The 14503-nt window shown below is 37.7% G+C and overlaps 1 protein-coding gene across 1 annotated transcript in view; it reads right to left on the reverse strand.

The window, feature by feature from the left end:
- LOC132130128 (sodium/calcium exchanger 1-like) overlaps nucleotides 1-14503 on the reverse strand; it is a 72700-nt gene that overhangs the window by 46347 nt on the left and 11850 nt on the right. Inside the window, exons 2-3 of the mRNA XM_059541792.1 lie at nucleotides 1938-3321; nucleotides 651-1165 (exon numbers count right to left, since the gene is read on the reverse strand). Of these exons, the coding sequence (XP_059397775.1) occupies nucleotides 651-1165; nucleotides 1938-3263 (1841 nt within the window). The 5' untranslated portion in view covers nucleotides 3264-3321. The remainder of the gene's footprint in view (nucleotides 1-650; nucleotides 1166-1937; nucleotides 3322-14503) is intronic.

Raw genomic sequence — 14503 nt, forward strand, 5'->3', positions numbered from 1 at the left:
TGTGCTTGATGTGCAGGTCAGTATCGATATTCAGGATTGAGAGAAAACTCAGCAGCTTTATCATTCTGCATCTCCCCCTCTCTGGCTTTATTCCAGACTTTACATGTCTCTTTGATGTTATCCCTTGTTTATTCCTTTTTTATGTACGGCTTTAGATTTCTTTCTGCCTAGCTCTTATCTATCGATGTTTCATTTTTTAGAACTGGAGCTCATAATCCAAGCATACTCTGATCATACCAGGTCATCAGGGCACATCGTTGTACTTTAACTACCAATCTGTGGTGGAAACTTTCATGTACATGTAGACTACAAATAGAAATCTGAGATATGGGATGCATACCCAATTTTCATTTATTACTGACACTGTAATATATATATAAACAGTTTTTCCAAGTCATTAATCAATATTCTTTGTAAATAAAAAGTAGATGTATGTAATATTGGGATGTAGCCTTGAGCTAAACTTTTAATGGCAAAAATGGGCTTGATTCAGCCTTGCCTATTCAAACACAAAAACATATGCTCTCTGCAAACATCAGTGCAAGTCTCAATCAGTGTTGGCAGTGAGCATTTTGTCCCATTGAAAACTGGCCATGCACACTTAATAAATTTGTAGTAAAACATATTCAAGGAATTATATTTAAACTTACAAGGTCTCATCATTGAGGAACTCCAGTTTACCAGCCACCTCTTCATAGTCTTCTCCAGCTTTGGCGGTTCCTTCGGTAGTGTGGTACGGTACGGCCACCTTCCCCCTCGCTCCAGATGTTCTGTGGACCTTCACCTGCATGATGCCCACGCTTTCACTCACTCTTGAGGCATTGCTCTCGAACGTGAAGATCCCCGCATGGTCGTCATCGTAAATGGTCACCGTGGCAGTGTGTGCATTACCTAGGGCAGCTTTGGGAGGAACGTGGCTGGACGCCATAATGCTGTTGCCTGGAGACACCGCATTAGGGTCGAGGACGGAGACCTCAGCGCGGTGGACAACACGAGGGTTGCTGAGATTTACATAGAAATGCTCATCTTCCTCAAATATGTCATCGTCAATCACACCAACTGTCAGCTCCTTCACCGTCTCACCTGGTTTAAAGACCAGAGTGCCCTCGGCGAATTCATAGTCTGATCCTGCGTTAGCAGTGCCATCCTCGGTGCGATAGTCAACCTAGACACAAGAACAGTTTCTACTGTCATACAGCTAAAGTGCTGAGGAAGCAATGCCATCTTTTTATGTTCAAGAGGAACAGTGAGTCAACTGGGGGGAAAATTCAGTTATAATGAAACTTTTTGCATAGGATGTGTGATATTTTAAAGATTCCAAGAACAACAATTAATAATAATAATAATAAATAATAATTAATAACAATAATAAAATCAAATATTAATTGTATTATATAATAATAACAGACATTTATATTTTGTAAACTTACTATAACTGTTATGCTGTATTGTTGCTGTTATTATTATTATACCACCAATGAAAATAATAACTTTTTTTGACTGATCATATCACATAATAATAACAACATTTTTTTATATTAATTTCTAATAATTATTATTTGGAATTATTATGAATCATATATTTTAAAATAATATTTTAATTTAAAATTATTATGTGGTAATAATAACATTATTATTAATGATACTATAGTATATTTCACCTTCTTATCAACACCACTTAAAATAATTGAATCAAATTTCCTGTCGTAAACTTCACAATTGAAAGGTTTAAATAATAAACCGTGATCATCAGAAATCTGTTAAAATTGCACGTCTATTAAGTGCTGTAATTATTTAAAATAGCTCTGAGAGTACATCCTCTCTGCTGGGAATCGTGTAGGTTTCTGGCCCCAAAATTATATCACATCCATATAATTAAAGTACAATCATAGAAATGTAATCACAGTTCTGTTGGGTAAAAGCAGTGGAATCATTACCTTGACAGTGCAGCCACTGTCTCCACCATGTCGGGTCACAGAGAGTTTTAAGGAGCCACAGTTCTCAAAGCACTGGTAATGGGAGGGTTCAAACTCCAGGTAGATTGTGTGAGGGTCTTCTTCCTGGGCATTAGATTCATGGCAGCTCACCACCTTCCTGGCTTGGTCTGCAGCATGCTTCTTCAGGATGTTCCCTGCTCCGATCATCATGCGGGTGGCCTGGATGCGATAAAAAGCTCGACTCTTCTGCTGTTGCACAAGCACTTGATAGTTCGCCATCTCGATCAGCTGCTCCATATCCTTCTCTGGGTGTCTTTGCTTGAGCTCCTTCAGAGTACGAGCCATATCCCTCCTGGCCTCCTCTTCTTCCCCTCCACCTCCTCCACCACCTCCTTCCTCCACACCGGCCAGCATCCCATCAAGTGCCTCTTTGTGGTGGGAATTGGCACCTTGGCTGTCCATCTCCATATCCATCTTGGTGAATATGCCATCACCCTCCGTCTCAATGATGATGCCACGGTTCTTGTCAGCACGGTAGCGCTTGTGGACGTATTTGTAAAAGAGCAAGCGACGGTCAGCGATCCAGGCCTGAACCACACAGAGTGGAAAGAAGAGGAAAGTAAGCACGGCCTCCCAGACTTCCACCACGCCGGGAGAGAAGACAGAGAGGATCAAGTAGAGCCAAATGTAGGCGAAAATGCTCCAGGCTGCCGTCACAAAGAAGACCCTCAAGTGCTTGATTTTGCGTACTTCGCCATCTGGGACCACGTAAACACAGATGGCGATGATGATGAACATGTTGAATGCAGCACTACCCACAATTGTGCTCGGGCCCAGGTGACCAGCCTCAAACTTATGCCCGCAGACCTCAATCACAGATAAAAGGATCTCAGGAGCCGACGATCCTAAAGCCATGAGGGTCAAGTTAGACACGGTCTCATTCCAGATGCGTACGGTAGCAGTGGTAGTCTCGCCATTGGGTTTCTTGATCGTTATCTCCTTCTCTTGAGACGTAATCACCTCAATGGATGACATGAACCTGTCGGCGATGATGGACATGCCCAAGAACATGTAGATGAGGGCCACAAAGTAGACGATGGCACGTGCCACCTTATCGCCCACAGAGGGGTTCTGGGGGTTCCATACCGGCAGGACGACACCATCAGAACAGCTGTCCTCTCCTGAACAGTTCCCCGAGCTGCTGTGGGACACATCGCCACCAGCCTGAGACAGATGGGTGAGGCCCAAGAGGAAGATCAGGAGGAGGAGAGAGGAAAGGCAAGGAGTGAAGTAGAAAGGGGTCGATGGAAGGCGCAAATGAAGCATGATGGCAGTATAGCAGTAACTGTGTCCACCAGTCGCAGAGATGATGATCAATAAACCACTGTAACACACAAAAACAACAGAATGTTCACATTAATGAGAATGACAATTAAAAAACCTGTTAAGTGTATCTAAATGTAACATTCACATTAAAGGGTTACTTCACCCAAAAAAAATCTAAATTATGTAATTAATAACTCACCCTCATGTCGTTCCAAACCCGTGAGACCTCCGTTTATCTTCGGAACACAGTTTAAGATATTTTAGATTTAGTCCGAGAGCTCTCAGTTCCTCCATTGAAACTGTGTGTATGGTATACTGTCCATGTCCAGAAAGGTAAGGAAAACATCATCAAAGTAGTCCATGTGACATCAGAGGGTCAGTTAGAATTTTTTGAAGCATCGAAAATACATTTTGGTCCAAAAATAGCAAAAACTACGACTTTATTCATCATTGTCTTCTCTTCTGAGTCTGTTGTGAGAGAGAGTTCAAAACACAGAAGTTTGTGGTATCTGGTTTGCGAACTAATAATTCGATGTAACCGGATCTTTTTGAACCAGTTCACCAAATCAAACTGAATCATTTTAAACTGTTTGCATCTCCAATACACATTAATCCACAAATGACTTAAGCTTAAGTTAACTTTTTTTAATGTGGCTGACACTCCCTCTGAGTTAAAACAAACCCAATATCCCGGAGTAATTCATTTACTCAAACAGTACACTGACTGAACTGCTGTGAGGAGAGAACTGAAGATGAACACGAGCCGAGCCAGATAATGACTCGTTCACGATTCAAGAGCCGTTTCTGTCAGACGCGTCTGATTTGAAATCCGAGGAGCTGATGATACTGCGCATGTGTGATTTAGCGTGAAGCAGAATGACACACAGAGCGTCTGAACCGAACTGATTCTTTTGGTGATTGATTCTGAACTGATTCTGTGCTAATGTTATGAGTGCGGTTAAACCGAAGGCTTGAATGAAGGGCAATCATCGCCAATGACGCCATTACGTCGAGCGCAAAAGAACCGGTGAACCGTTTTCTTCAACCGGTTTATTGAATCGAACTGTCCGAAAGAACTACTGGTGATCCGAAAACAGGGTTCTTGACTCGTGAATGAGTCAATCTTTTGTTCATTATCTGGCTCGGCCAGATCTTCAGTTCTCTCTTCACAGCAGTTCAGTCAGTGTACTGTTTGAGTAAATGAATTACTCTGGGATATTGGTTTGTTTGAACTCAGAGGGAGTGTCAGCCACATTAAAAAAGTTAACAGCTTAAGTCATTTGTGGATTAATGCTTATTGGAGACGCGAACCGTTTAAAATGATTCAGTTCGATTTGGTGAACTGGTTAAAAAAGATCCGGTTACATCGAATGATTTGTTCGCGAACCGGATATCACAAACTGCTTTGTTTTGAACTCTCTCACAACAGACACGGAAGAGAAGACAATGATGAATAAAGTCATAGTTTTTGCTATTTTTGGACCAAAATGTATTTTCGATGCTTAAAAAAATTTTAACTGACCCTCTGATGTCACATGGACTACTTCGATGATGTTTTTCTTACCTTTCTGGACATGGACAGTAGACCGTACACACAGCTTCAATGGAGGGACTGAGAGCTCTCGGACTAAATCTCAAATATCTTAAACTGTGTTCCGAAGAGTCTCACAGGTTTGGAACGACATGAGGGTGAGTTATAAATGACATAATTTAGATTTTTGGGTGAACCAACTCTTAAAGAAAAGCTTCAAAGTAGAGGTCTGCATTCCCGCAAGACCTGATGCAACTGAGTGAAGTTTTGAATTGCTGAGTGAGAGTGGGAAGATAGTGCTTTGTGTGCTGGAAACGGGAGAAATGACTTTTGGGACTCAAACAAAATATAAATATCTAAATTAAAGGTACTTAAATTGTTTTATGGTACAGAATGCTATTTGTCTATTGTGCAACAAAAATAAACGGTTTACCGGTAGCATTGTGTGTGTGGGAATCAGAAAAAAAGCCTATGACACCAGGGCAAGACAGAATCATACTGAAACAGGACCGAAAAGTTTGCATTGATCTCAACCTGCAGGATTTTGCAAGTGGCAACAGGTCAAAGCGTAACAGTTGCGGGCAGGAGTTAGTATGGGGGACAGGAATAGAAAAATCCAAAAACTTCCATACAAGCCTCATTTCTTCATTGCTTCAAACATCACCTGAAACGGATTCCTTCAGGGAGAATGGGGTTGCTGTTGGTTGCAAACAGAGTTTCTGACAGCACAATACAGCTTGCATCATAGTGAACTCTTTATAAGGGTTGCGTCTCAGAGAACACAAGCTAGTCAACCCTACAATATGATCATTGCTGACAAACTGTGCACATCTGACGATTACAAAGAACCAAAACATTAAAATGCAACAATACCTCATATAATATAGAAATAAGACCTTGTCCCATTTTGAGTTTAGCCTCTTAATCACATGTGAAAGATTTGTGATCTGTTTTTAGGGAAAAAAATAAAAATAAAATAAAAGTTGTTGACATGTTATATCAAATAACCCACAGTACATAAGGATCATTTTTGCAAGGCGTTAAAAGGGCACTTGAATTTCATTGATGGCTGTGAAGTTATCATCTATACTTCCTGTTATGCACTCTTTTTCTAATGCAGAGTGATCAAGGCCATCATACTAATGTTCACGTATAGACCTTCTACTACACATTAAATAACAGACTGTACATCAAACAAAAACTGTTTGCTTGCTTTACTGACAAAAAGGCATTTGACTCAATGTAGTTTGAAGAGCTCTATAGACTCCTACAAAAACTACTTTATCATGTCAAAAATATTATATATTAAAATATAAATAATATAAAACCCAGATGTCAGGAACACAGATGTCTTTTCAGTCTGGATAACACCATCCTTGAACACAGAATGGAATTCTACAACATAAATATATCTTCAATATACAGTATATTCAATATAACTTCAATATGGTTGCAAGCTATTTGAAAGTGTGAAATATAGTATATCTTACATATAGTTTTATATCAAACTGAAATATATCTACAAAAATATAGAAAATAAGGGATAAAGAACTGAATAAAGGTGTTTTGCAGGTACACCCTAAAAATCCAAAGCAAAATGACAATTTATACTAATGTTCAAAAGTTCAGAATTGGTTTATTTATTAAGATTTGTTTATGTTTTTGAAACAAATATTTTGTGCTTCCCAAGGATGAATTTATTTGGGAACAATATTTAGGAAATATTGTATATGCTGACAAGCTAACTTAATTGTTTCATGTCAGTGTTTAATGTTTAATCTGACTCTAAATAAATCATACAAATGTGGAATGGTGCCATCCAGCCCTCTATACAGGGATCCCTGTAGAGGCAAGTTTATATAAGAGCTGGAATCACACATGCGTGACTGCTGTATTTGGCCTGTTGACTAAATCACTCATGCACACACATCAGTATCTCTGGCTGCTTGGAGCTGCAGAGCAATATGACATCATCTTCCACTACGACGATGTGTGATGGAGCCAGGGCTGTCACTCCAAGTTCAGGTCAAATGTCATTAATGTGACATAGGATAATCATTGATAGCTTATGTGTGAGGAAGGTTAGACCTCACATTGCTCCTTTGAAAGCTCTGAATGTGCACCATTGCAGACATGCACAATAATAAATTCATGCATATCTCAAATTAGGGATGTCAATTTAACATGACAATTTTGTGTGTGGAATTGTCATAATATTTTACAATATTGCTCTTTTTACTGTTTTTTTCAGCTTTGTCTTCACAGGAACATATGACAACAAAATAGTAGTTATATTAACTTGTAAATATGTTTTAAATATTGCTGTTATAACTGTATTTAATAAATGTAAAACAAAATAAATGTAGCCTTGTTGAGCATAAGAGATTTCTTTCAAAAACAGTTTTTTAACTGTAAAATGTAACTGTACAAATATAGTCATAATATAATATATAAATGTCAAAAAGGGTGTTTGCACATTTCTTAAGCTGTGTATGTTTCAGAGCATATCCAAACATACGAAAATGCAAATATTATGTAGTATGTACCTATGAATACTAATTAGATCAAGCAGGGAAAACAGCAAAATGGAATACAACAACCAAAGACAATATTCATCTAGCACATGCTTACTTGCCAAAAATAAAAAAATAAGCAGACAGAATCTTTATTGTGTGTGATCGGCTCTTAAAGTATTAGTTCACTTCCAGAATAAAAAAAAATTACTCATCCCCATGTCATCCATGTTTGTGGATGTGCATCTGTGAGCTAATGCAAGAAGTGCATTTGTGGTTAAAAAGTAGAATAAGTAAAATAAGACCATTATTCATTGGCTGGGATCGTGTAGAGCCCTTTGAAGATGCAATGAAACTGCAATTCAGACCTTCAACCCGTTGGCCACCATTTAAGTCCATTATATAGAGAAAAATCCTGGACTTCTTTGCGACTGAAGACAGAAAGACATGAACATCTTGAATTGACACTAAGGTTAGTAAATTATCAGGAAATGTTTGTTCTGGAAGTGAACTAATCCTTTAAGTCTAAGGCTTAATGATAAAATATGCAGCTACTTTCTAAATTAAGAGCAGGTGTCATTTGTAACTTGACTGTGCAAGGCTTCATTTGTCTTCCACTTCCAGTTATTTTATCTGTCCAAGTTCGTTATGCTGCTTAATATTCCAAACTGGTATATGTTCAAATAATATTTTAATTAATTATCATAGTCATAAACACTGGTTTGTAGTGCAATTTTTACAACTTACTGCACTTTGTTATTCCTTTTAGTTATATAACAACAGCAGCTAATGAATTGGAAGTCTAGCCCATTCAAAATACAATCGCAACATAAGGTGAACACAACATATAATAAGGCATATATAAAGCTGTAATGGCAGTCAATAATCTGCATTTAAGGGCTTTAATCAGCAAATATGTGCATATGTGATTAACACAGATTTATTAATCGGCATATAATGATATAATTAATTAGCAATGAATTGACAGCCCTAAACTTCTGAGCACGCTTTTAACGCTTTGATGACATTAGCATGTTCACCCTTCCCCATCCACTCTTCTCTGGGCACAAATCACACACTTGGCATCAAGCACGCTCACCCACTATTGCCACACACGATGCCAGGCCTATAAATAGCACAGAGGCTGTTCCCTGAGCCCTTAGCGTGAACTCTCAGCCAATAGTGCCCATCAAGGATGAGGGCTTATCTCAAACACCATTTGGACTGTATCTTATTAATTTCCCATGACAGAGCAAGCAAGCAAGCAAATGAAGCTCTGCATAACATGCAACTCAGTATATCTGTCTACAGCCGGATTGAGAAGCAGAATATGCCACAGCACTTCATGGCTACTGTACGACTGTGGTTGCAGTCCTGCAGGAAGAGCGTTAGAGGGATCTACAATTGATGGACATCAATCAAGAGGCTGATAGCATTAATTGGCATATGCAGAGCATATCGGCGGGGCGCAAGGCAAACGGAGCAGTGAGCAGCACAACAAAGCCCTCAGTTATATGAGCAAGCCTGGGGAAAAGGAACAACACAGTATGAGTTGATGTGGATTCATGCGCACACAGACTACAATAGCATAATAATGCATGGTCTCCGATGCTGCGAAAGATTAATATTTTTTATTCATAATATTGCTTTGTTTTAGGTGCTGGTCCCCAAACCTGGCTAAATTTAACTGCTTTTAATCAGCAAGACTTCCCTGGTCAACCAACTTTATACACAACCAGTCAAAAGTTTGGAATAATTAAGATTTTTTTGAAAGTTTTTTTTAAAGAAGTCTCTTATGCTCACCAATCTATTTATTATTACATTTAGTATATGTATTATTACTGCTGAAAATTGACAGCACAGGAAAACAGTTATTTTAAATTGTAACAATGTTTCATAACACTACTGTTTTTACAGTATGTTTGTTTAATCAAAGTCAAAGTCTTTAATTCTTTTTCATACTTCCAAAAACAGACACATTTCAGATCATCATTGAAAAATACATCAAGCCAACTAACAGCTCTTGGCAAAAAAAACATCTAATTAACTTCACATGCACAGTTTGAATCTTCTCAAAGATATCTGTTGTTTGACATTGGATGTTGTTTTGAGTGTGTGTGGCCCAGTCCGATCCACAAATGTAGTGTTTAGCTCTCTGGCTTTATGCTCTTTTGTGTGCAGGACTGTAACTGTGGCCAATTCCCGTAACAACAACACAGCTCTCAGTACATCTGCCCTGACACTCTATCTGTACACATACTATGAACACACATTCACACAACTGTGGACGGTTATAAATGACTGAACAAGCTCATCAGGGTCTTTCAACTTATGGTTTATCAATATGACATGATCAAGTCTACTGCTGTTTTGAACGTCAACATAGATATTCAGTCCAATAGCACGATGTGAGCATGTGTGATTCCTTTTTTTTTCTTCAATAAACAAGAAATTAACAATCCTTTCACTTACATTTCAGACATAATACTAGTAATTACTTTCGATATTTAGTCTGCCAACTAAAATAATTCCAAACCAAAACTGACATTATTAATAATAATAATAAATTCACCATTGTGTATTGTTAATTTCTGCATATTTATTGATTAACCTAGATTAATAAATGCTGTAAAAAATTGTTGATCATTCTTAGTTTTTGTCACCTGAATGCTATTGTAACGTGTTACCAATAAAGCGTATGTATAACCGCTACAGTGTTGTCCAAAGAATCAGTTAAATATTTTGTTAAGTGCTCATAGCACTCCATTTGTATCTTTATACATCAAGACACCAAAAATATGGTTTCCCCTTAGTCTTTTCAAAATTAATTTTCTGAGCACAGAGTTTTATGTTGTACATACCCTGTAAAATAACTAGGTACGTTCATAAAACAACACAAATCCTCCAGCTATGTCTGACTGTGCTAAGACAAAACAGCACACATTTATAAAAGATAAAAATTATGTTAACCAATGGAGTTGTTTTAAATATGCTGAGAAATTTTAACAGACTGTTAAATCCTTAATCTTAATTAAGGCTTTTAGTGTTGGTAAAATATGAATGGTTTAGTCTTTGCCCGGAGAGTAAAAGCAGGTTTAACTTTAAGGGAGAGGAGGACAGGTTTAGTCTCCTGAGGCTAAGGAAGTACAGTAGAGAGAAAAAGAGACCAATGATGAAAGAGAGAAAGACGGTTTAGTTGTATTAGGAGAAACTAGTAGACAGACTGACAGGTAACAAAGCGCGAGTGTCAGAATGGAAGGAAGGAAGGAAGGAAGGAAGAAGATGGATGAAAAGGGAGCAAAGGGATAACGGATGCAAAAAGTTTGAATGCAGTGCTGGTTAAGGCAGAACGGGAAGTTAAAACCTTCTCTAGCTAGTCTCTAATCAAGCAATGTCAAAACCTCAGCAATGATGGATTCTCCATCCGCTTTGTGTACCCAAGATCCATTTCTAAGCCCACATGACTCTCAAGGCTTTCTCATTAATCCTTCCGTATTTCGCCTGCTTCTAGCCCACCCTTTTATTACTGTTCCACTGCTCCAAATAAACAATGAACAACAGACAGAATCAAACACATTTAAAAAGACAATACCTATACAAACAAATCCCTATTATATATATATATATAAATGAGTTATAACACAATAATAGTCTTTATACTGTATTTTATAAGAGACTTCATACAAAAATGTGATTTAAGTGTTTCCTTAATTTTTTTAGCATGTTTTCTTCCCCTAAGAGTGTACTAAGAATAGGAGACATCACATATTAATGGTCTTAATACAGGCATCTGTTCCTTTAACAAAAATATGATTCCTGTTGATTCCTTGTGATTTTATGAGTGGATCATTTTATTGACAGTTGTTTCAGTTGAGATTTACCCATAAAGGTCATTATTATAGTTGTCAGTATGACATGATTATTAACATATCGGTCAATATTTGTCCCTCCATCCTCCTCCTTCTCATTCCACAGCAGTCAATATTTACCAAACATCGCTCCATCTTAATATAGTTTTCTTACAGGAATCTCCCCCTAAAATATTCCCATTTGAATGAAGAACTGGACATTGTAACACTAGTGGATGCGCGGCAGGCCTACGCTTATATTAAACACAGTCTATTGCCCTTAACCAACCCTACACCTAACCCTAACCCTCACAGGAAACTTTGTGCATTTTTACTTTCTCAAAAAAACTAATTCTGTATGATTTATAAGCGTTTTGAAAAATGGGGACATGGGTTATGTCCTCATTAAGTCACCCTCTCCTTGTAATACCTGTGTCATACCCATGTCATTATACAGAGTTGTGTCCTGATATGTCACAAAACCATGCCCACACACACACACACACACACACACCAGAATTAGGAATCTGTGCTTCAAACGGGAAACAAACTGAGAGAAGCAGCAGGTCAGCTCAATGTTTAACAACACAACTGCCGCTTGCTTGTCATCATTCCGCCCATGACTCCACAATCAGGCCTGTTAAAGTCTTTCATTCCCACACTCTCCTCTTTTATCTGTTCCTTTTCTCCTCTACATTGCAGGTCCTTTCACACTCCCTTGAATAGGGCATGTCTTAATTGGCAGGAAATTAAGTCTGTCCTTTCTAAGGATGTTTTAATGTCACTGGTGTCACATTTTATCATTAAGCAAGAGCTCATTTGAATGGCTGAGGGTGGAACAGGGACAGGGACTGTATTCCCACATCATCTTTCTTACATCTTAAGGATGAGATGAGACCGACTCCTGTGGATAATAACTGCATAAGCCACGGTATGATTTTATAAAAAAAATACTTTCTGTGGAGATAACCAGAGGTGTAAAAGTTAAAAATGTGCATAATTATTGAACAACAATACTATCAAAAAAAAAGGAACAATGCAGGGTTGAGGATCATTCAGAAATGAATTAAGAATGCAAATTTGAATTAAGGGAGCAAATATGATGTAGAATCAAAGTAGAATCAAAATTAATTGAATTGCCAACCAATAGATATATAAATAAATACAGATAGAAATATAGATAAGACAGACAGACAGACATATTATAGATAGGTAGGTAGATGTCTGAATTAATTCTACTAATATGACTAATATACTTTCTTCACAGCGTTCATAAACATACCTTGAAGAATCTATAAGAATAAACTGTATGAAAGCCCATTCGGTTTCTCAGATTAAGCACTGAACGAGCAAGATTAGCGAAATAAATCCCATTGAGTCATTCGTTTAAGATTGTTGCTACTTCGTAAACATCACTGCACACCGAGATTTATTGACTGAGTCATTTGCTCAGTCTGTGAACTGATCCAAACACCATCTTCTTTCATCCTAGAACACATAATCAGTGAACATGTTGCTTTTTATCTGAAGTGCGTAGTGAGATGAGAAGAATGAAGAATAGCAGATAAAAAAAAGAGGAAGCAGAAAGGATAGAGAAAATGAGGAAGACACAACGTGAGAGAGATGGAGATCTTAGTGAAATCTAAGGCTTTGAAGCTCCTCACACTGGAGGGCAGAGATGGGGGAGGGTTTGCAGAGCAATCAAAGAACTTATGGTTCTAATGAAAGAAATTACTTCAGTATCCAGACACTTTAAAAAATCCACAGAAGATTATATTTACAAAAATACCCCGACTATACAAGACAAAAAGTGCACATATACTCGCAAAAACACACACCATTTACATAATCATGAAAACCCCACAGCTCTACCATTTCCACATATTACAAAGTCTAATTTCATAGTACATGCAATCTTTCTCCATATGTTCGCTGGAAACAGATCTCATCAGTGCCTCAGCTCCGAGTGCCCACGTTTCTTTTTTCATGACACAGTCTAGTAGTTTTCCTGCTATCTCACCCAATTGTGTGAGGCACCACATGCATGGAATCTGCCATTTAAATGGGTCAGCCTCCTCTCCTGTGTACTGCAAAAACATGAAGCTTCTCCCTCCCTCAGATCCCTGCATATTAACAACTGTCATGTAGCGCTCTCTCTATACGCCGCCCGCATGTCCGCATCAATATTCATGAAACACGTAACACCGCTCCACGTGCCCTCCGTAATCTATAACGGTGGACAGACAAATAAAACGCGGCAGCAGATCTTCAGTGTTGCAGGTTTATCCAGACTGCAGTAGTTCAAGTAGCCTCTCACTCTCCATAAAGCATTCATCGCACTCCTGGCGGCTTTGACAGGAGGGAAGTCGATGGGCCTGAACCAGCAGGGAGTCATCCAGTGCTTTAAATACATAATAAGCAGAGCTGCAACAGAGTAAGCAGGGTTTGAGAATGACTGACGGTGCACCTTGGTTAATGGCATGGTGTGGTTAAAAGCACATGTGGAAAAAATGTGCTTTATAATGTGATAGTTTGTTATTGGTGAGATAAACGCAGTTTAAACATGGATAAAGTCATGCTTTACCATTTTAGCTCATCACAGAAGTAGCTGCTCAGCGGGTGCAGAACACAGCAGATACGCAACCCACCATCTTTGCACATATAAGCGCTCAGTTCTGCAGTCAGACATTTTTGTGCCAGTCCCCTAAGCTGAAAATGCCATGTGATTAATCACTTTTGAGCCACATAAAAAATTAAATCACAACAACTGGCTGTTTGCACCACAAGAAGGCAAAAAGTTCCAACTAGCGTTGTTTTGGTAAACGAAAACAAAATTATTTATTTATTGTATTATTTATTTATGTTTAAACTGAAATAAATAAAAAAACTGGGGTGAAAGCGAAACTAAAATGCTGTTTAAAACTATCAAGATAAATAGATGTACCAGTAAAATCAAAATGATCAAAAATTAACTTTAATTTTGGATAGTGATGCATGGTATGTTATAAAATTTGAAACCACTAACTTGCCTTTTAGTAATAATAATTATTATAATAATTACAAACTAGAATAAAATGCTTTTTTATTTTATTTATAATATAATGTATTTTAGATTTTAAAACTTTACAACCAGCCTGCATTAAAACATGGAAATGTCACTGAATAGCAATAACACTTAAGAAAATCGATACTAGTGTGAGTAAAAAATAAATTACATTTTGCTGTCCTAACATAGTAAAACTAAAATAAAAATGAAATAAACTGAAACTAGAAACCTAATAAATACATAAACAACTGCAATGATAAAGTGAAATCTAAAGTAAACTAAACTAAGTAAAATAAAAAAAT

This window comes from Carassius carassius, chromosome 47, assembly GCF_963082965.1.
Source record: "Carassius carassius chromosome 47, fCarCar2.1, whole genome shotgun sequence".
Taxonomy (NCBI): domain Eukaryota; kingdom Metazoa; phylum Chordata; class Actinopteri; order Cypriniformes; family Cyprinidae; genus Carassius; species Carassius carassius.